Raw genomic sequence first — 20,919 nt, 5'->3', positions numbered from 1 at the left:
CTGATTGCTCCTAATTGTGCCGTTCAGATTTCAACCACGGCGGTGACCATCAGCAAATAGTACCACTGGTAATTAGTACCATATTTTTTAACAGGCAGTAAAGTGTTGTTAAAGGGACTTTTTATGGGCGACTCTGGCTCTTTGTTCTGACAGAGTGGAGGAAGGAGAGGGCATGTTTGTTTCTTTGCTAATCAGAACAAAACTTCAAATCCTAAAAGTCTCATACAAAGATTTTTTTAAAAAAGGAAGTAAAATGTTGAACTGAAACCATTTATACTCATTTAAATTAGATTAGTGGTGGATTATTCCTTCTATGCTTTATTTCAGCTGATTGATGTGTTCATAAGCTACTAGTCATAAAATTAAAAAAGAGTCTTTGCCCAGCTACCATGGAAATTATACAAACTTAAGAGAGATGGCCAGAAAGAAATTTGCAGAATAATTGAATATATAACTTACTACAACATCAATATCTAAAACATGCTTTTTAAACTAAAAACAGTATACTCATATTCTCAATTATACATAAAATTAATATGAAAAAATCTGTCACAGTATGAGTCAGAGGACAGAATGAATACATAAAAAACTGAACCATTACAAAATGTGTTTATTTAGGCTTATACGCAAAACTCCCTTATGAATAAAGTCGAAATAAGCTCCAGCTGGCAGGATGTGTCGCTGCCACTTCATGCAGAGCAGAGTTCAGCATTATGCAACAAGCACAAAAGGAAAACTACAGTTTTCATTTAAAACCTTTTTATTTTTTTTCCAACATGTTTTTACAAACTTTTTACAGTGTTTAATATCTGTGCTAATTAACAATATGGTTTGTATCTAATGAGGATACACACACTCAAAACCTTCAATCTGACACACATCACATCAGTTTAAAATGAATTTGCATGTTTAATCAGGACACTGTTCATTTTTGGGAATAAATTCTAAAATACTGAACAACTGAGCTGCAGTGTGTTCTAGCAGTAACACAGTGAACTCAGAAAGTCATGTGTCCTGTTACAATAACCGAAACAAACCGTAAATCCCTGCTTATCCATTCAACTCTCTCTGGATGAGAGCTTCAGCTGCCTTAAATGTAAATGCAGCAAATTTTAAAACAGAAGTTTTTATGTCTATTCTCCTGCTTGTAAAAGTGCAGTGGATGTCACTGGATGTTGAGTCCAAGTAGATTGAAGCAAGAGAGGCAGTTTAAGAGACATCACATGAACATGACAGCAAACACAGCACTTCATAATCATCTCAGGACAAACTGATGCACTTGAATTTGAGTCAAATTGGTGAAGTGTGATAAAATATTAGCATTAGCTTGGTTAGCAAGCAGAAATGATTAAAAAGGTTGGACTTATCCATACACTGTGATTCTAGCAGCTTAATGATCATTGGCCCCATGTTAACAGTATGTTGGGTGACAGCAGGTCAGCAGCCTGAAGGGTAAAGTAAGAAGACTGGTCCATTCATTGAAATCACTGTGGTTCATGAGGGCTGCACGGTGAAAAAAGTGAGCCATCATTCACTCAACATAGCTAGTGCGACTAGGTTGTTTTGTAATTATTTTGAGCTTTTCTTTCCTCCATTATTTCCAATTTAGTGACTTTACCAGATTTTCAGACCTCCTGCTGACTTCATCTCTAAAAAGCAACAAGCAGAAAGATCTCATCATGCTGTTGGACCTGAGGGAATACTATATGCTCGTTTGTTACACTAACAACACTGTTGATGTTGATGCGTATAATTGTGCTGCTTGCTTTTCTTATCCAAACTGTGTGTTGTGCACCCATTCACAACATGACCAGGAGCACTGAGGTAAGTACATCCAAATGCAAATAAGCAGGTGACATCACTTTGGAGATTTCTAGCATATGGTTTTTTCAGCAAATTGCTGCTATGTCATGATACACCATGCTCCCCTGCTGTTGAGACTGGAGAAGAAGTTCAAAACAATGCTATAATTTTCATATCTCACCTCATCATTCTTTACTGCTACTGACATGTACAATTCTAGAATAATTTACCATATAGATCAGGCTATGAACCTTTTTTATTTTTAGGAAATTGTGGAATTTAAATTCTAAATATCAAACCTTTTTTGTTAGAGTGAACAAACAAATTGCAGTTTTATCATATAACTTGGCATTTTGGTGCATATGTAATAGACTGCACAATATGGGAAGTTAAGTTGAAAAGGAAAATCAGTTGTGTTCACTGACATGTAATTATAATTACTAACAAATGTAGATTTTCGTGTATTTACACTCATTCACAATAAGAAAACAGCTTCAAAGGAGATTTGTCACAAGAAAAAATCTGTTTGATTCTGAAAGTTGATGAGTTGATGTTAAAAATGTTTTGCTTTTTTGTTAATCTCTATGGAGATTAGCATTTGTTTTTTGTATATTGTTTCCTAATTTTTGTAAATAGGTGAAAAAAATATAGAATTTAAATTCTTTGTATTACTGGAAACGATCAGTCCAAAATCAGTCATTTTGGTTGTAAAAATCACAAAAAGAAAGAACATGAGAGACAAGCAGTTGAAGTGTTAACGTGGGAAAGAGCCAATGATCAGAACGGACTCATCACTTTATATTCCAGTGTGAACCAGTCACTCTGAGTAACTCTGAGAGTGACTCTTACCTTGGACAGTGCCTGCATGTTCCTCCATCGCTCTGTCCTCACAGAGAGTCATAAAAGTCACTTCTTTGTGGAAGCAGGAGGTTTTCATGGCCTGGACCTCAAATACATCACCATTTGACCGGATTCAGTCTCTGGAAAGATTTCAATGTTTAGTATTAAAATGTCTTCATGGAAAATAAGGTGATATTCTGAGAAGTGAGAAGAAAGTACTCACCAGGTTTCATATGATACAATTAAATATTATTAAATGTTTCCGATAGAACAACATGAATAATGATAATCCATCACTAATTCAACATGCTGTGTTGTAGGGATTATTCTTCTGTTTCAATAATGAGTTGATTGTACAGGTGTAAAGAATAAAATGAATGAGAGCTGAATTCCATTTATCTGCCTCAGTTTCAGGGTCCTGGTGTTGTGCATGTTGTTACACTGTGACGGCTTACTGGGACACTTGAATAGAACAGAGCTATTGTTACTGTTATTAGTAACACAGTCAAAATGTCTGCTGTGAAAAATGACTGTTACACTACAAGTAGATCAAACTGTATCTGTAAAAGAAGACTTTTGAATTATTGTTGAATTGTCCATCCATCTAAAAGCTGATTTTCTGTTTATTTCTTAGATTTATTCAAGAATCAGGATCAAATCTGCCAGAAGAAATGATGCTAAAATTTAACTGTTGCACATTTTCCTTTACACTCGACCCTTTATAGGCCCCTACAGGCCCCTCCAGGGCCCTTGCAGCTCCTCTCGGAGCGACTGGCACAGCAACGACAGCTTTATCACGACTAAAGCCCGCCATAAGGTGTCTGCAAACCTGCGCAGTGCAACATGTGTCCGGGACAAAGCTGGAGATGTGCTCACCGTTCTGAGCTCAGTGTGCTGCTGTCAGGTTGGATGGAGATTAGATGTGAATCAGGAACATGAGCAGGATTTTTTTCTGGATCAGCTTCTATTTCGTGCGCCATATTTATCCGTCAAGAAACACTTACTAGTGTCAGCTTTTCTCTGAGTTGTTTTGGGTTTATGTGGTTTTACAATGCAGTTCATAAAATACTGATCTGTACAGAAGAGGAAATGAGGATACGACTCCGTTTATTTTAAGGCTGACGTTCGTTTTAATTAGCCTGCATTCATTCATAGAGTTTGCAACATAATCTGATAAATATGACGGTTGACTGTTTTAAGGTTATTGTCTTTAGATGAAGTCGGACTCCAGTCGACTCTATATTCAAACCATTTACAGACCAAGTGCGACATTACATGACGTCATTTTGTTTTAATGATTTTTTGAAGCTGCAAACAATTAAAACTTAAAAAAAAAAAATCATCTCGATGTCAGTCATCTTTAAACGCGACATAACTACCACTTGTTGAAACTTGATCATTTGCATCATACTTTCATAATAATTATTCATAAATAATTTCAAGTCTGAATATTTTAAATGACAATTATTATATTGATTTTAGTCAAGTTTTTACAAGCATCAAAATAACAAATAAATACGACGATTTAGACTATTTAATGAAATCGAAACTAAAACTTTTTTCATCGTCTTGATGGGAAGTTATGAATATTTTGTGCATATGATTATGTCTGGCTTTATATAGTAGACTTCTGCTGTGTTGGGTTTTGGTGTCGTCATGTGCATGAGAGCAGAGGAGGCCTGCAGGTAGCCTCTGCTCCTCTGCTGCGCTCCTAATGTGATTCAATGTTCCCGGCGCTGCAGCTGCTAATTCAATTTCTCCACGCTGTCAACACATCTGCAGAAAACACAAAAGATGATTTTGCTGGTTAGAAAAATGTAACGAACATAAAACTGTAATAAATATTGTCAGCTGGATGATATTAAAGTCGGTGCTTGAGTGTTTCCTGATGAAGTTTAGAGCTTTTCCTGAACAAAACACACACATGCAATAAGTGTAATCGTTTACTTCACCGTTCAAACATGCGCATGTAGTTTAAAGTTTTAGGGAAAGAAGTCGGACGTGAACATAAGCTTAAAAATGCAAAGAAAAGACAATTAAAACTGTTCGATTTGCGCCGTTTATATGAATCTATTTTCAAAATAAAACACGTTTTTTTGCGAATCAGTGAAGAAAAAGATCCTTTAAATAAAGACATGCACGTGCCGGAGACTGCTTTTAAATAATGAAATAATGTAACTATCTTTTTATAAATCTGTGGATCGGAAATCTCTTTGTGAACAGAACACAGGCCTTTTTGTTTTTGCAGAATTAAGAGTTAATTTCATCGTCACTGGTATCACTGGTGTTACTGGTGTTACTGGTGTTACTGGTGTCAGTGTCGTGGCTCTGCTGCGTTTATAAAGACGTTTTCTGTCCGCAGAGGAAAGATGCATGCGAGTTGTTTTGATGAAGATGACTCAAATGGATCAAATTTGTTTTGTTTTGTTTAATTATTTTTCTTTTTACTTAAAAATGGACCGATATGAGATCATGTGGTTTCTCTCCATGCAGAGGGCCCACAGGGCCCCATCAGCGAGGCCTCACAGAGCTGCCAGTACTCACATCTACCTGCTGGAAGGCACAAAGACTCCAACCAACAACCCGAGAACACACAGCTTCTATTAAGACTCATCGATGGGAAACCGTCCTGAGATAATGACAGATGTTAATATCACAGTGATATATTTGGAGGCACGCGTCACATCCACTCGCGCGCGCGTACACACGCACACACACACACACACACACACACACACACACACACACACACACACACACACACAGTGTGTGTAAAGTGCGTGATGAACTCATTCCCCTCACATAGCTGCTTCCAGAGTGGATTCACAGGCACCCACGGGTTCAAAACATGATAGTTTCACTATTATTAAAATTACTGACAATTATGCCAATTATGGAATGCATCAAAATCCACTTTTATTACAAAGCAAACAGTAAACAAACAAGTTCAAACTTCCTGTGTGGCTCCGTGAGACTAGACGTGATGAGACTGTGGTTCAACAAGAGTTAATCTGAGTATGAAAGTGTCGGTTGTGGATGTGACAGCTGTGTCACTCTCCCCTGGCTCCCCCCGGGTCACTATAGCGCCCCCACCTGGTGGCCCACCTGCCAGTCAGACGCACCCAAAGCCTCCATACAGCTCTGTGGCTACAGTTCAGATGCATGGCAGAGAAAATAAGAGCAGCTGAGAATAAAACAGGCCTGAGGCCGGCAGGTAACTGGATATGAGAGGTTGTAGTTTATGATTGAGTTTGTCATAAAGTTATGTCCAGTAAAAAATACTGATGAGCTGCGATGCATCAGGTCTGCTCCCAAAAAGCATCTCTTTCATTTTATTGTTCCAAATAACATCATAGTACAGTCAAGTTTGTGTGTGTGTGTGTGTGTGTGGGTGTGTGTGGGTGTGTGTGTGTGCGCGCGCTCGTGTGTGCGTGTGTTTTGCTTTTCCTGCAAGTGAGAACTGATATGTTTCATTTAGCAGAGTGAACTGGAGGAGCTGAAGGAGGAGAAGAAGGAGAAGGAGAGAAGAAAGAGGGAGGATGGCTTCAGAAGGAGGAGGAGGAGGGAGGAGGAGGAGGAAAAGAGAAAAGGAGGAGGAGAAGAGGAGGAGGAGGAGGAGGAGAAGGAGAGGGCCGCTGGTCGCCGGGTTTCCATGTGACAAGGGGAAATATGAGGGACTTTGACAGGTCTTAAACGGTCTGGCGCCAAGGCCTCAGTCTAGCCGCTAAATATAGCCGGAGAGATGATGCAGGGAGATGGGAGGAGAAGATGGGGAGATGAAAGGAAGAAAGGAACAATGTCGAGGGGAGGAAGAAAATAACAATACTCGATTATAGACGAATATGGCGCAAACTGTCTCGTTATGTTGTAATTAGAGCGTCATTGGCCCGGATCACTGACACTGGGGCCAAATCATCGGGACGGAAGACGCTTTTTACGCACATTTTCACATCTACAGTTGTTTTGTTGAGTATTGAACGGACGAAGCAAGGACACAGAAAAACTAAGTCAACTTCCTACTGTACTGAAAGCGTCATGCAAGCAGTTAATTCACTGTAAATACAATCTAGCTTACAGGGTTACTGACAACTCCTTCCTCCAATAACTCACATTGAAACTCCCCAGAAATGAGCTTTTGACTCATTTGTTAGTAAGTTTCTCACTATCATAAATAATCAAAACTCATGTCCCCAAACTTTCATCGACGAGAACAACTGACAACCAAAACTTCTAAATTTCCTCTTTGTGTAACCATTTTGGTTTTTTGCTTCCAAATGTCATTTTGCGCGTTTCTGCATAATGATTCCTTTCCTTCCACATCCCCAACTGACACCAAGGACGCACACATTCCCAAAGAACAAGTCTAATGAGCAGATTAACTGCCTGCTTTCATTAACCCCCACACAGAGAATATGTTCATCTATTAGCACAGTGCCCCTTCCATGTAGATCTAGCAGCAGCTCGGAGCAGTCCTCCCGACTTAATGACTTTTAAATCGCGCGTAATGGAGATTCCTGTACCGTTGACGGCACAGAACAAATAAATGGTGACTAATTTGTACAAGCATTGTTGATACAATTATCCAGTTGAGTATTCCGGCAGAAAACCGTTATCCACCTCCATATGTTGCTAATCTCCTTTTTTCTCCCCAGAAAAGCTCCATGCATGCAGCTCTTAAAGTCTGACAAGCCGCCGCCGCTCTCACGGCGCTCCTACATCTCTGTCATTTCATAAATCTGAAGGTGCAGCATTCCAGACAAGTCAGCTGTCCGGCCAAATTATAGCAGATGCACACCACTATATAACTCTGAGGGAAAATTGTGAGGTATGTGCAAGACATTCTTGATGATTTTACATTCTCGAGTGAAATTGATGCTCACTGGCATTTATTTCCACCACCAGGTTGAGTGGAAATACACGTTTTCACATTGTCATTGACTCTGCTGTTCCAATGCCTCCTCCACTGTGTGAAACAGTTGATGCTCCAGGGACTGTGTATGTCTGATCTAATGTGTTTCCTGGGCTTGTAGAAAATGTTTTGGCTTCATGCAGGTAGTGCGCTCTGTTCTGCTGTATATAGCTGTTCCTGGCCTGCTGACTCTTTACGCATGGCTGTATCAGTGTGATGGAAGCCGAGCAACAAGTGTGTAACACAGTGGAGATGTGCAAACATTTCATGCTCTTAAATCACATAACATGATGTATCTGACACACAAGTGCGGCATGCTGAAACTTTCCGAGGAGTATTTTTGAGTCACATTTATGGACATTAAATAATTTTGTTTTACACTTTTAAAGATGTATGATTTATGATTGTTTGATAGTTTTAGAGGGGCTGGTTAGGAAAAGCACAGGTGATTTTTTTAAAATATATATATATATACATATATATTAATAATTAGGGTTTTTATAAATATTTTTTAAGACATTTTTATACCTAGTAACATTTTTTACGCCTGTCAGCGGAAGCCGCACAGATGCGAAAGGTCAATAGGAAATGCGCAGTTGTCTCTGACTGTATCATTCAGAGGGATTATCACTTTTTGTTTCAGTTTTTGTTGAGGTGACGCCTGTGGCCCACATCATTGTTCTTCCTGCCTGAAGAAAGCAGCTGTTTATCAAAAAATTCACATCTGACACCGAGTCATGACAGAGGCAGAAAAGTGGAGCGGAGCCGCAGATGAGGCTGCTGAGGGGGCCGGAGGGGCTCGCACATGCAGGACTTCAGGGTAAATATAAAGAGACAAGAGATTGTTCTTATTGTGGCGCATCAGCCGACTGGCGCCGAGCGGCTCTTTAACAAACTGAGTCCAAGTTAATCAAGAGCTGCGGCGTTGGATTTTTCTAAAGGAGCTCAGCAGAGCGGAGTGCAGGGAGGCTGGTGGGGCCCCCCGTGGCTCCCGGAGTCCCGCACTGTCCTTGGTTTGACAAAATACAACCTGTCGGAGATTACACGCTACCACGGCCTGCGCTCAGCTCTGAGACTGAGCACTAAATCATCTCATCGCTGCGACTGTTTGATGTGGAAACACAAACGATACAAAAATCATCACGACGCCGAACAGCAGTGTAACAGCAAACAGCAATAACACAACTATCTAACTAACAATTATATTATTTGTACTCATTTAAAAAAAAATAAAAATCCAAATATGTCATACTTCTCTCCAAGAAATGCAACTTTATTTGCAGCCAAACAAGGAAGAGTTTGTATCGAAGAGAGCACTCACCGCTTTCCTTCTCCCTGATTTTTCTCTCAAAATTCATTCATCATCATTCATCTGGTTTCCTCTTTTTTTCCTCCACGCAGCATCTGGGTTTGTCTTTTCCAGCCTTGTCTCTTTATTACGGTGCCGCCGCTGCGGCTGCTGCTGCTGCTGCCTTCCCGTCAGCTCGATCAGGAAAACGCACAGATAAATAGCTCTCGCCTGGGGAAGCCTGTGTTGTATGAGGCTGAAGTCAGTATACACACAGCTAACATAGCGTGGGCTAGTGTGAGGCAAATCCAGCCTAAGCGTCAAAACAGCCGATAACATGGAATAATTACAAGTCTGTTATTATAGAGAGCGACCGAGAGAGCAGCAGCTCTTTGAAAATAAATCTCTCCGGAATGCAGAGCATGAGCTGCGAGTCGTGGATTTACTGTTGTGAGTTGTTCTAAAAGACAGTGGTAAACGTGGAGAACTAGAGCTGTTCCTCTGTATAAAGGTGAGTATTAAGACAGTGAGTCTGTGGGCAGGTTGGTTTCTCCGGAGGCGACATTGTAAAAACGCAAGCCGAGAGAGGTGATGCCTCCACCGGCCAAGAACTGAGGGCTGACCCGGTGTTTGGCTTGGAAATGGGGGTGGGATTTCCCGATCTTTCCTGTCATTGGTTAATATTTTATTCTGTTGACATGTTTTCTTACTGCTAATGCTTCCGACACCTTCTTGTCCCCCCCTCCTCTCCTAGAGTCTGGCCGGAGCTGTCAGAACCACGCCTATAGGGGCCCACAATTGGTCCAGAAAGCGTAAAATCAGCAATCAAAGGGGCTTGGTTCATTAGTGTTGGGGATGGAGGCAGGAAGGACATGTGAGATAGTCACAGATCTGCAGTGAACGGGGCCACATCTCTCCAGTCAGTGTGGGATGACTGAAGCAGAGAAACAGCTAATATCTTTGAGAGGCACACAGCGCAGCCGGGCTCTGCCTTCACAGCGCCGCTTCTACTGAAGGACTCGGCGGAGGGACCAAAGGAAAAAGCACATCAACAGCAACTCTGGGCTATTTTCTTCACTCTGATAACGCGTTGTGTGTTTGACAAGGCGCTGTACTCTTCTGTACCGTTTTACAGAAATTAACTGCTCGCGAAGCGCGGACCTACGCTGGCTCTGGGTTGGGGGGAAATACCACTAAAAATATCCATTATTTCACTTCGGTTTTTGTGGATGCACCGATGAGAGATCCAGTTTTTACAGGGACTGCAATGGCTTATCACCCTTTCCACGCACACCGGCCGACCGACTTCCCCATGTCCGCCTTCCTAGCGGCCGCGCAGCCTTCCTTCTTCCCGGCGCTCAGTCTGCCTCCCGGGGCGCTCACCAAGCCCATCCCGGACCACGGCCTGGCTGGGGCGGCAGAGGCTGGGCTCCACCCGGCCCTCAGCCACCATCAGGCGGCTCATCTCCGCAGCATGAAAAGCCTGGAGCCCGAGGAGGAAGTGGACGACGACCCCAAAGTTACACTGGAAGCCAAGGATCTTTGGGACCAGTTTCATAAACTCGGGACGGAGATGGTTATTACCAAATCTGGAAGGTAAGAATTACGCGCAATTATAGTTCCTCTCATGGATATACCGACAATATTTTATGTTTAAAAAATCCCCGTCAGTATGTGCACATAAATAGGCCTACAGAGAATGAGCTACAGCTGACAAGATTAGAGCAGCTATAAAGCCATGTATTCACATTTTAAATGGCAGCCTGTGCGTCAGGCCTCAGCTAGTCGCTACTTCTTTTCCCACCGATTATTAGCCCTTTCAATTATTCATAAAAAATAATCAAGAAAACTACATAATACCAGGCTACAAGAACATGTTATGTTTACCTCGTATTATAGACTAAATGTATTGTTTTTAAATGGAGTTCCAGTGTCGTAACTGTGTGCAATTTGGGAAGTTAAACTGCATTTTATCAAAGAAAGTAAATTAATAAAATTGAAGTTATTTTTGAAATATTTGTGATATATTTCCAGACTGATCAAAGGACATATTTGGAATATTTCGGAGGGGGAAATGTGGCCGAACTTTACTCCGATTTTATCTCTTAAACTGCATTCTGTTGAGGCAGCAGAGCTTCTGGATTTTATAAACAGGCTGTCACTTCAAAAAGCAGGGACGTGAAGTGGTGTGGTCATAAATATACTGCTCAGCTTTGTAGTGTAGGGCTTGGACAACACACGCACTGGTGGACAGACACAGCACACACACATACACACACACGCAAACTAGGGTTTTTGCTGTCGCCTAATTGCGTGCAACACTGGAGAATAATGTCTGACAATTACAATATTTCCACTTGTCAGAACGGCGTGTTTTGCTGCGTCCGCGTCGCCTTCAATGCCTCTTTTGTCAGATTTGTTCACGTCTTGCATGATAATCTGATGTTATGTTTCAGTTGAATCACAGCGTGTTGACTGCCTGTGTGTTTCTCTTTGCAGGAGGATGTTCCCTCCGTTCAAAGTGCGAATAAACGGGCTTGATAAAAAAGCCAAATACATCCTGCTGATGGACATCGTGGCGGCGGACGACTGCCGCTACAAGTTCCACAACTCCCGCTGGATGGTGGCGGGCAAGGCCGACCCGGAGATGCCCAAGAGGATGTATATCCACCCGGACAGCCCGGCCACCGGCGAGCAGTGGATGGCCAAGCCTGTTGCTTTCCATAAACTCAAGCTGACCAACAACATCTCAGACAAACATGGATTTGTAAGTAAAGTGAGGGTTTCTCTTTTTTTTTTTCTTCCCAGAGCAGAGACTGTTTATTAGTTTTCATATTTATGCTCAGGTGGAACAGACAGGGCTGAGTGTTTTTAGGTGTTGACATGTTTTAAAGATCATGTGAATTTTTATGAAGCATATGGAGGAAAACAGGGTCACTGTAGCAGCAAAATAATAACAGGAAACAGTGAGGAAACGATAGAACATAAATACAAACAGCACATGCAGTGTGCAGAATACATCTGATATTACTCTGGGAATTCAGAATAAATAAGGTTGTGGGGAAACTAGAACGTTGAGAGACAAAGAAATATTTTTAGAGTTGATGTGCGTTTCAAAATAAAATATTCTTACAATTAAAATAGCCTGGGCCTGTATGTGTTTTGTAGATCAGTAAACTCTTGTTGTAAGTCTTCACGGCCAAAGCTGTCGACACTTTGTCGCCACTTGACTTCCCTCCGCTGCTCACATACACAGAGCTTATGTTTCCCTGCATCTCTCCAGAATATTATCAGCCTGAACCTCCGCAGGCTCTACATGCATTTTCTCCTCCTGCGTATAAATACTATCCAAACTCAGGCTCAGCTCTCTGCAGCAGCGCAGGCCCTGGACTGTTTAACCACGATCCCCCTTTTTAGGATATTTTGATTTTTTTTAAAAATATTTTTTTTTTTAGCTGAAGTTGTATTTAGAATAATAAAACAAACATCATATCTGAGCTGGCTGTCTGCAAGGCTGGAGGATTAGTATCATCAAATCGGGTCAGAGAGAAATGACGTGAAATGAGCTTGAGTGACCGAGGCGACTGATGTCTCAGATACCCCCTCCTAACCTAATTGTATAGTATAGTATAGTATAGTATAGTATAGTATAGTATAGTATAGTATAGTATAGTATAGTATAGTGTTAGTTTGTGGGGTTATTTTGAATAATATTCCATCTCTAGTGTTCTATAGTTGGCCTGGATGCTGGTGTGTATGTGCATGTTTTAGTCAATATTTCCCTTCATATTTTCTCATATATCTAATGATATTTTACATGTGCAATAATATACACGAAGACTAAAATTAATAGTCTTGAGAGTAAATGATAAATGTCTGAGAGAGTCCACCTGACTGACTGGCAGCAGTGTTCTTCCGACTGGAAACAAATGCAACATTTACATGTCACTCTAAATAATTTGCAATCGGTTAGACACGAGATTTCTTTTTAGCAACACGTATTATTTACACGTTTCTTATATTCGTCATGTTTAAATGGTGAGTTTCATATCTTCGTATTATAATTCTGTCTAACTTCTATATTTAAACTTGGCCGTATATTTATGTAGCCTATGATTGCCGCTTTATGCTTGGCTTATTTTCTAAAAAAAAATAGTTTGAGTTAAAATGCTGCTCAGTGTGTTAAAACAGACAAAGCTTCAGGCTGTAATTCCAGGCTCATGGCTTGTAAAGTGTCTATACTCGGTGGCACATTTAAAAATAAATGAAAGAGTGGAAATTTGTAGCTTTGTCCCGATAGGACCTGGATCAAATCAAATTTTTTTGCTGTGGTTATGAACCCCCATATCATCATGTGTGGCCTGGTCAGGTTTTTCCCTTTGCCCTGCAGTAATTACAGACAAGTCCGCTTGCACAGTAATTATACAAGCATCAATAACAATGCGCTGGATGATCCGCGTCAACATATTCTGTCTACTGTCGTCTTTTAATGTGGAGAAAACATCCAAAGAGACGCATACAATGCCGCGATATTCACTCCAAAGTTGTGTGTTTGTGCTTATTGGTGCAGACCATCCTGAACTCCATGCACAAGTACCAGCCCAGGTTCCACATAGTGCGGGCCAACGACATCCTGAAGCTCCCCTACAGCACCTTCAGGACCTACGTTTTCCCGGAGACCGAGTTCGTGGCTGTGACAGCGTATCAGAACGACAAGGTGAGTCAGTGTTCACACTCAACCAACGGCCTGTAATATGGCTGCTGTACTTTGCATAATAAATGTCCTACATGCGTCCCCTCCCCCCACCAAACCCCGAAGACTTAATCTGATTTTGTAGGTCGCCTAATTTCCCCGCAGAGGACTCCCATGTCCCACTTGATTTTTTAATTGCTGTTTTGCCTGGACTATCTGTAGCAGATATTTCTGATAATGTATTCAAATTTACACCCAGAGTGTTGTGTTGTGGGTGTTTTCTGCCATTCATGGCCTATAAATGGACTGTTACCTTGAGTAAATTAGGCGTATAAACGCTGGAGAGTGTGGTGTGTTTTGTTGTGATGCAGCATCAAACATGGCAGACGTGTCTTATTTATTACATTTTTTTGGCAAGTTAATGATGTATCTTTTTTTTTTTTAGAATTAAAATAATATTTGTAAATTTTTAAAAACCAGCATATTTGAATTGAGGTTACTTGTATGTGTGTAGAGCCTATTTGTAGGCATTATTATAAGCCCACTCGCTGGCGCTTCATCCTCCTCCATGACGCTAATTGGAGCTTGTGTCCAGGGGGGTCGGGGTGAGGGGGGGGTCTTGTTGTAAAAGTTTATGGCAAAGAGTCACCATCAATTAGAGGGCATTTAAAAGGCTGGTCACCCTGCAGCCAGAGTGGACAGATGCTGGGAGACACTCTCTCCGCTCAAATGGCAAATGCCTGAAGCGTCTTGTTCAAGGGCCACTGAGGGCCTCCCGGAGCCTGGAAGCTGCACACAGGCCCGCACGTGGACTCCTCCACATCAGGACATATCGTGAAGCAGCAGTGATCCAAACCGCAGTATTAAATATTGATATGATAGTCATCTGTTCGAGCATTGCTCCCTCTGCCTTTGTTTCTGGGGAACGGAGGGCTTGTGTGGCCCCATAGAGGAATATTTCGTGGCAGAATTTCTCTCCAGGGGCCTATGAGAATAAAGCCCCGTCATAACGCTTTTATTAATAATGTAAATGCGGGACCTAGCGTGGCTCCTGTCCAACATGTTGGTTTCTCTCTGTGTTAATCCAAACACAAATATGTGCCAGATGAAAACAATGTCCTCTAACAGTGTGGACTATATGTTTTTATTCTGCCTCCGTGACCCTGAAATTTATTCTGTCCTTCTGTGATTTCGACAGATAACGCAGCTGAAGATTGACAACAACCCTTTTGCCAAGGGATTCAGAGACACGGGGAACGGAAGGAGGGAGAAAAGGTAACAAACTAACGCCTAACACCTACAAAAACACTGTGTGTGTGTGTGTGTGTGTGTGTGTGTGTGTGTGTGTGTCCACCATGTTTTTATTCTAACTTACGATTTCCCCAATCACTATTATTTATTATTATTATTATTAATAATAATAACAATAATAATAATATCAATAGTCTATTGTTTTGCAGGAAGCAGCTGACCATGCCGTCTCTGCGGATGTTTGAGGACCAGTGCAAGGCGGACCGGGAGGGCGCGGACTCAGACGCCTCCTCCAGTGACCCTCCGACTGGCAGGGACGCCGTCCACTCCCCGCTGGGAGCCGGTACCAGCCCGCTGAGGTTCAGCAGGCCCAGTCGAGGTGAGAAGCATTATTGTTTATTTGTATAATGAGGCCCGCCATGAGTTTTAACCATGGTGTGTGTGTGTGTGTGTGTGTTTTCATAAATCCCATATAGTAAGAATTAGTGCTAAACTGGCTAAAATATGACATCATGTTGGTTTTGGAAAATAAGCAGCAATGTGAATAAAATTAATTACTGTAATGCAGAGGTATAAGCCTGATTAATTTCCCATGAATTTACGCTTGGTCTGTAAGGCAGCATGCAAGAATGATACAATGAATAAAGGTGCATTCACGTGCACCCATGACAATAGGTTCAATGTAAACCTGCAACCTGTTTTGGATGTAGCTTACTGAATGGAATTTTAAAAAGTGGTATAAACTGAGATAACCCTGTTATTATTACTGGATTTTTATTGGACAATGTATCCACACCTGTTAACCAATCAAATAGGTCATCTAACATCTCCCGTCATACCCGCTTTGATTTTTTTTAAGTTTATGACGCAGCTAAATACAAGAACATCTGTACGTAACAACTGTGTATACAAACAGTAAAATAAACTAGAAATCTGATTGAAGTGGGGTGTGAAATTAAAAAAAAAAAAATCTATTTGAGAATATAAAGTGTATGAAATTATGGACATTTGAGTCACATTTATTTCAAAGTAAATGTTTTCTTCTTTTTTATCTGCTTTTAATTTTCCCTTAATTTATTAAATAAATTTAACAATAGTCAGTATTATGTTTTAATGGGCCTTGTTATTCATTTAAATGTGTTTATTTTTATAATGCTTGCATTATCAACAGCATTACAGTTTGGAAAATAATAGGAAGGCTACTGTATGTTGCTCTTTAGTGTATACAATGTAAATCTGCATTTAAATGCAGGTCACATGTTAATTTCCTAATGAGTGAACATATGGTCTGATATGTGCAGGCTGTATTTTGAGAGTTACGTTGACATTCTAGTGTCTGTGTAGGTTACTGCTGTGTTTTTATGAAGAATGGTTCAACATTCTTACTTTTCCCTGTTTGAATTCTGTGTTGTAGATGAGAAAACGTGCACTGACAGTGAGCAGGAATTGGAGCATCAGGATGAGCGCTGCACTGCCTCCAACAGCCCGGGACCCGAACCCGTGTCCCCCTACAGCTCCAGGTGTGAGGAGCGCATAAGGGACAGGCCCAGTGCGGAAAAGAAGGACGACTCCATATTCAGTATAAGGAACCTTGAGAAGGACAAAGCGGAGAGCAGGCACAGGAAGGACACCACGGACGCATTGACAAAGGACTCAGAGGCTGGGGGCATCAGTGCTAGTAAGGACGCCTTCTCCCCTCTCATGGTCCAGACCGAGAGCCCCTCGCACTTCAGCCCGGGCCACTTACAAAGCCTGGCTCTGTCTGGGCTGCACAGTCAGCAGTTCTTTAACCCTCTGAACACCGGATCACCGCTGTTGTTTCACCCTGGGCAGTTTGCCATGGCCCCTGGAGCCTTTTCTGCCATGGGCATGGGGCATTTATTGGCCTCTGTATCCGGAGCAAGTGCTTTGGAAAATGGCAGCCTCTCCGCCCAGGGCACGGGAGGAACCCCCAATCCCTTCCCCTTCCATCTGTCCCAGCACATGCTCGCCTCTCAGGTAAGGAAAACCATCCGGTCAGAAAATGATGTAGTTTGCCTGTACACCTGTAGCACCAAGCTGACAGCAGCAGGAGAGGGAAGTTAGAGCTCGAGAGTCTGAGCAGGACTAGGTGTCAGCTTTAACCTCACTTTGCTCACAGTGTAGCACCAGCAAGAGTTAATCTGGCATTATTAGGAACTGAGCTGAAAATAAGCATGATCAGTAAAGCATGATATCATGTTTTTGCTGCCTGTAAATGAGGGACCTCTGTGATAACATTTGTATCAAAACATGAGCATTCCAAAATAAGTACAGTCATCAAAAACATTTGAAAATATGTTTATATCAGGCTTCTGTGGAATCAAGTTTTGGTAAAAAGAATTTTACTCTCAAAAGAAGCAAATGTTTATTGCTCAGATCATTCTAATATTTCCATTAAAATTTGTTTTAAATAATCTGGATAAACAGATCTGTTTGGTTGTTGTTGGTGTTTTCGAAAAATGTATCACTAATTTGATTATTTGGCCACTTGACTGTAAAAAATGATGTGTAAACCAACTTTCTTTCCTCTTTCATATTTCAGGGCATCCCCATGCCTCCATTCGGAGGTCTCTTCCCGTACCCCTACACCTACATGGCGGCTGCTGCAGCAGCAGCCTCAGCCTCAGCCCTCCCAGCAACCAGCACCGCCAGCCCGCTCTCCAGGAACCCTTTCCTGGCCTCGTCTCGGCCCCGGCTCCGCTTCAACCCCTACCAGCTCCCAGTGTCTCTGCCTCAGAGCTCCAGCCTCCTCACCGCCGGCCTGACCGGCAGTCTAAACCCGGGCTCTGAATCCTCCAAACCAGGCAGCAGGGAGACCAGCCCAGCCCCGGAGCACCACAGTAACCACAAGTTGGGAGGCTCGAGCGGGAGGGTCGCATCTCCCAAAACCTCCATGAAGGACTCAGTGAATGAGCTGCAGAGCATCCAGAGACTGGTGAGCGGCCTGGAGGGCCAGAGGGAGCCCTCCCCGGCTGCAGACTCTCCCAAGTGATGAAGAATCTCCATTTGGGATGAAGACTTGGCTTGAATACATGAGGACTATAGTGCATATGTCCTGTACAGCACATTACAGAGACTGGGATGAGGGTTTGACTGATATGGGTCGATGAAAGCCAATAACTGATATTTTTTGGAACAAAGCTGCAGATAGACAAGAAAAATTAGTCCATATAATCAAACTAAATCTTTTTAAATTCACAAGTATTGATGGTTTCATCCAGAGCTGACTCATTAGGAAGCATGGAGAGCCTGTCAAAGTAAATTCGGGCCATCGTCAGACACTAAAACTCTTCCCTGAGTCCCAGTGTTTTAGGGTTAACTGCTCTTGAACGCAGGCTGATACTCAAAGACACTCTGGGATACATTTTAACATTGATGAAATGAAAAATTCATCTACAAAATGAACAATTAAGTAAATAAAAATATTATGCAAAGATAAAATATATATACACATTTTAGACAACAAAACACTCAAATAATGATATAAATATGATTAATTAAAAAAAATGTTTTGACCACTTCCGTTCAAGGACTTGTCATAGAGAGTAAAACGGATCAATTCCACTCCATAAAATGTAATGAATCAAACTTGACCATATCCATTATATCAGAGGTGGACCACACAAGGCCAGTATCGGCCCCATATATCGGTCTAACCTGCCTGAGAGCCTGCAGCTCCACAGACTGAGTGGCGCACAGCGGACAGTGTGTGTGCTGAGTTTGGTTAACTTGAAGCATTTGAGCACCCAGGCCTGGTTTTTTAAATACCAAGCCGAGCCCAAAACAGGAGCCTCATCACGCCGACAGGCAGGTCTCAAGCTGCATCCAAAAACTTTTTTCCGGGCCGATTATTTCAAAAGGGATGGAAGGTGAACGTTCCGTCTGCGAGAGAGAGAAAGAACCGCTTATCATTTCATGCCAGAAAATTGTTTCTGAACTATTTATGTAATTAAAAATAAAAAATTCTGTAAATAAAGCTAAGATCCAAGAATATGCAATTGGTATTAATTTATTCAAGGCTGTATATTAGCGTGTATATATTTCGAATTTAACTCGTTGCTTTTTTTTTTTCTCCTCCTCTCCCCCCATTTTACATATACTGTACATGAAAGCTATTTAGCGCTTGTTGGTTTGAAAACTGTGTATGAAGCATCGCTGATTTTTAGGAGACGTGTGTGCCATGTTTAGTCTGCATCCACCGACAAAATACAGAGGAACCGAGAGAGAGAGCTCCACATGGACTCAAAAACACCTCAGGTTATTTCACTCCAGCCAGGAGACATTCAAAGCAATTCCTCCTATGGGTGCATCATTCATATCTATTCATAAATATATTTAAAGATGAAAGTATCTTGTTTATGCTGGTTGTCCGGGTATTTTTTTTTTTTTTGATTGTCTCACAATTTCAATAAAAAATCGTTGTGCTGAAAGCTTGCAGGCGTATTATTATTATTATTATTATTATATTTATTATTATTGTATTTATTATTATTATTATCATTATTATTATGTTTTTAAAATTATTGCTGTTATAATCATCTAATTACACCAAAACAGCTGTAGAAATTTATAGAGCAATTTTTGTAATGAAGTCAGCTATACTACACACACTTCAGTACACAAAACACACACATGTGGGGCAGGAGCGACCTCTGTCGGCCAAGTATTTAAGTGGAAAAAAGGCAACTTCTATATGTGGTTTGTTGGATTTGACAGGAAAATATTATTGGGTTTAATTCACATATTATAAAAATACATTTTAATCAGATGTTGAAATTTGTGGGCGAAAGTTTTGATAGAGAGTTTCACATAAAGGCTTACAGAATTGAAAATAAATGTATTGTTTTATTATTTCTCCAATAGGCCAAGAAATGAAAGAAGACAGGTTTTCTTCGGGAGATATTTTTTTTTACTATAATTTCTAATAGTTGAACAGCAGCAGCAGCAGTAGTACAAGTAGCAGCGGTGTGTTTATTAATTCCATCTCTGTTAAATCGGGCCTGTGTCCTGCACGCACTGCAGCTCAGGTCTATTTTGTGCAGGTCCTCAGTCACCGTCAATCAGCATTTCCTTTAGTATTGTGTGCCCGGCTGTATTTTTAGAAAGAGTCGAGTAATGTAAGTATTTATAGGAAGCTTTCTCTGCTGCCCTCACACACATCCTCTACAGCCGGAGAGCAGCTTTAACTGTTCCCTGTTTACCTCAGGTCGGAGCATTATGGAGCATTTATTGGAGGAATATGATATTTTCTAGAGCATAAATTCCACATTAAATATGTTTCTACTTGCGGAAATAAGTTGTATATAATGGCTTTTTAACTGGATAAATATGGCATGATGTTCAGAGTTTAAACATGCAGTCAGCGGCATTATATTGATAGAGAAAAGAATGTTTTTATTATTTTCCTTGATGGAGGTTTAAGCTTCTATCTTCCACGTTTGGCACTAAAGTCAAAAAGTGAAGTACGGTGTGTGCGTGTGTGTGTGAGCAAGATGCAGCACTGTGTGTGTGACTGTATATGTGTGTCTCGGTTTAAAGGGTTAAGCAGGGGGAGTTTAGGGCAGCAGACAGCCTTTTGTCCGGGACCCGGCGCCTGTCGCCTGCCTGCCGGCCACAGCCTCCACACCGCCCCGCTTCCTAATTAGAGAGCCCCCTCCTCCCTCCCCCCCTCCTCCTCCTCCCCTTCTTCTTCATTTTCTTTTCTTTCTGCAGCGATAATCACAAAACTCTCATTCTATTACGAGGGCCATTGTTGCCACTCTGTTATCTTCAATTAACAGAGAGAGCGACTCGACCTCGCACTCTGGGAGAAAAAAGTATTTGTCTAAATCAATCAGTCAATGAGTGATCAATAGGCTCCTGTGGAGGCCCTGTGGATCATAACTAATGACTGGTGACGGCGTGGGGTAAAAAGGCCAAGATTATTCACAACTTTGTTAAATGATCAGTGCGGGCCTATGTTGTTTAAGCTTTTGTAGGCCAACAGGAGAAGTTACACAGTTCCTCTGTGTTCACTCTCAACACGTTACACAAACAGCATCTTCCCTGCTTTACTGTGTGAAACCTAAACAACATCATGGCCTTCAGTTTCTATCTTCTCTCTTTATCTGTTGC

General features: G+C 41.5%; 1 protein-coding gene and 1 long non-coding RNA gene across 5 annotated transcripts; one reads left to right on the top strand and one right to left on the bottom strand.

Moving 5' to 3' along the window:
* Window positions 1-742: 742 nt before the first annotated feature.
* Window positions 743-9,504, bottom strand: LOC122984064. The gene is made up of 2 exons (XR_006403816.1): window positions 8,874-9,504; window positions 743-4,419 (listed from the first exon to the last, which is right to left on the bottom strand). It is a non-coding gene; the product is annotated as an uncharacterized LOC122984064 (long non-coding RNA).
* Window positions 9,505-9,675: 171 nt separating this feature from the next.
* tbx2b (T-box transcription factor 2b) lies at window positions 9,676-19,235 on the top strand. Of its 4 annotated transcripts, none has more exons than XM_044354347.1 (7): window positions 9,676-10,436; window positions 11,340-11,607; window positions 13,411-13,557; window positions 14,732-14,808; window positions 14,979-15,163; window positions 16,199-16,782; window positions 17,348-19,235. In XM_044354347.1, exons 1-7 carry the CDS (start codon window positions 10,078-10,080, stop codon window positions 17,795-17,797), a joined length of 2,070 nt encoding a protein of 689 aa, XP_044210282.1. In that variant the 5' UTR covers window positions 9,676-10,077; the 3' UTR covers window positions 17,798-19,235. The 4 variants fall into 4 exon arrangements, with proteins under 4 accessions (XP_044210282.1, XP_044210283.1, XP_044210284.1 ...); XM_044354348.1 differs by having other exon boundaries at window positions 13,405-13,557; window positions 14,994-15,163; XM_044354349.1 differs by having other exon boundaries at window positions 9,679-10,436; window positions 14,994-15,163.
* Window positions 19,236-20,919: the final 1,684 nt, after the last annotated feature.

The sequence above is a fragment of the Thunnus albacares genome, chromosome 6 (genome assembly GCF_914725855.1).
Source record: "Thunnus albacares chromosome 6, fThuAlb1.1, whole genome shotgun sequence".
Taxonomy (NCBI): Eukaryota; Metazoa; Chordata; class Actinopteri; order Scombriformes; family Scombridae; genus Thunnus; species Thunnus albacares.
Note: the sequence above shows the minus strand (reverse complement) of the source record. Positions and strands in the feature narration are given on the sequence as shown.

Coding starts and splice junctions, on each gene's coding strand:
- tbx2b (XM_044354346.1), top strand. CDS start 10,078: ATGAGAGATCCAGTTTTTACAGGGACTGCAATGGCTTATCACCCTTTC. Junction 10,437..11,339: donor GTTATTACCAAATCTGGAAG/GTAAGAATTACG, acceptor TTCTCTTTGCAG/GAGGATGTTCCCTCCGTTCA. Junction 13,558..14,731: donor CAGCGTATCAGAACGACAAG/GTGAGTCAGTGT, acceptor TGATTTCGACAG/ATAACGCAGCTGAAGATTGA.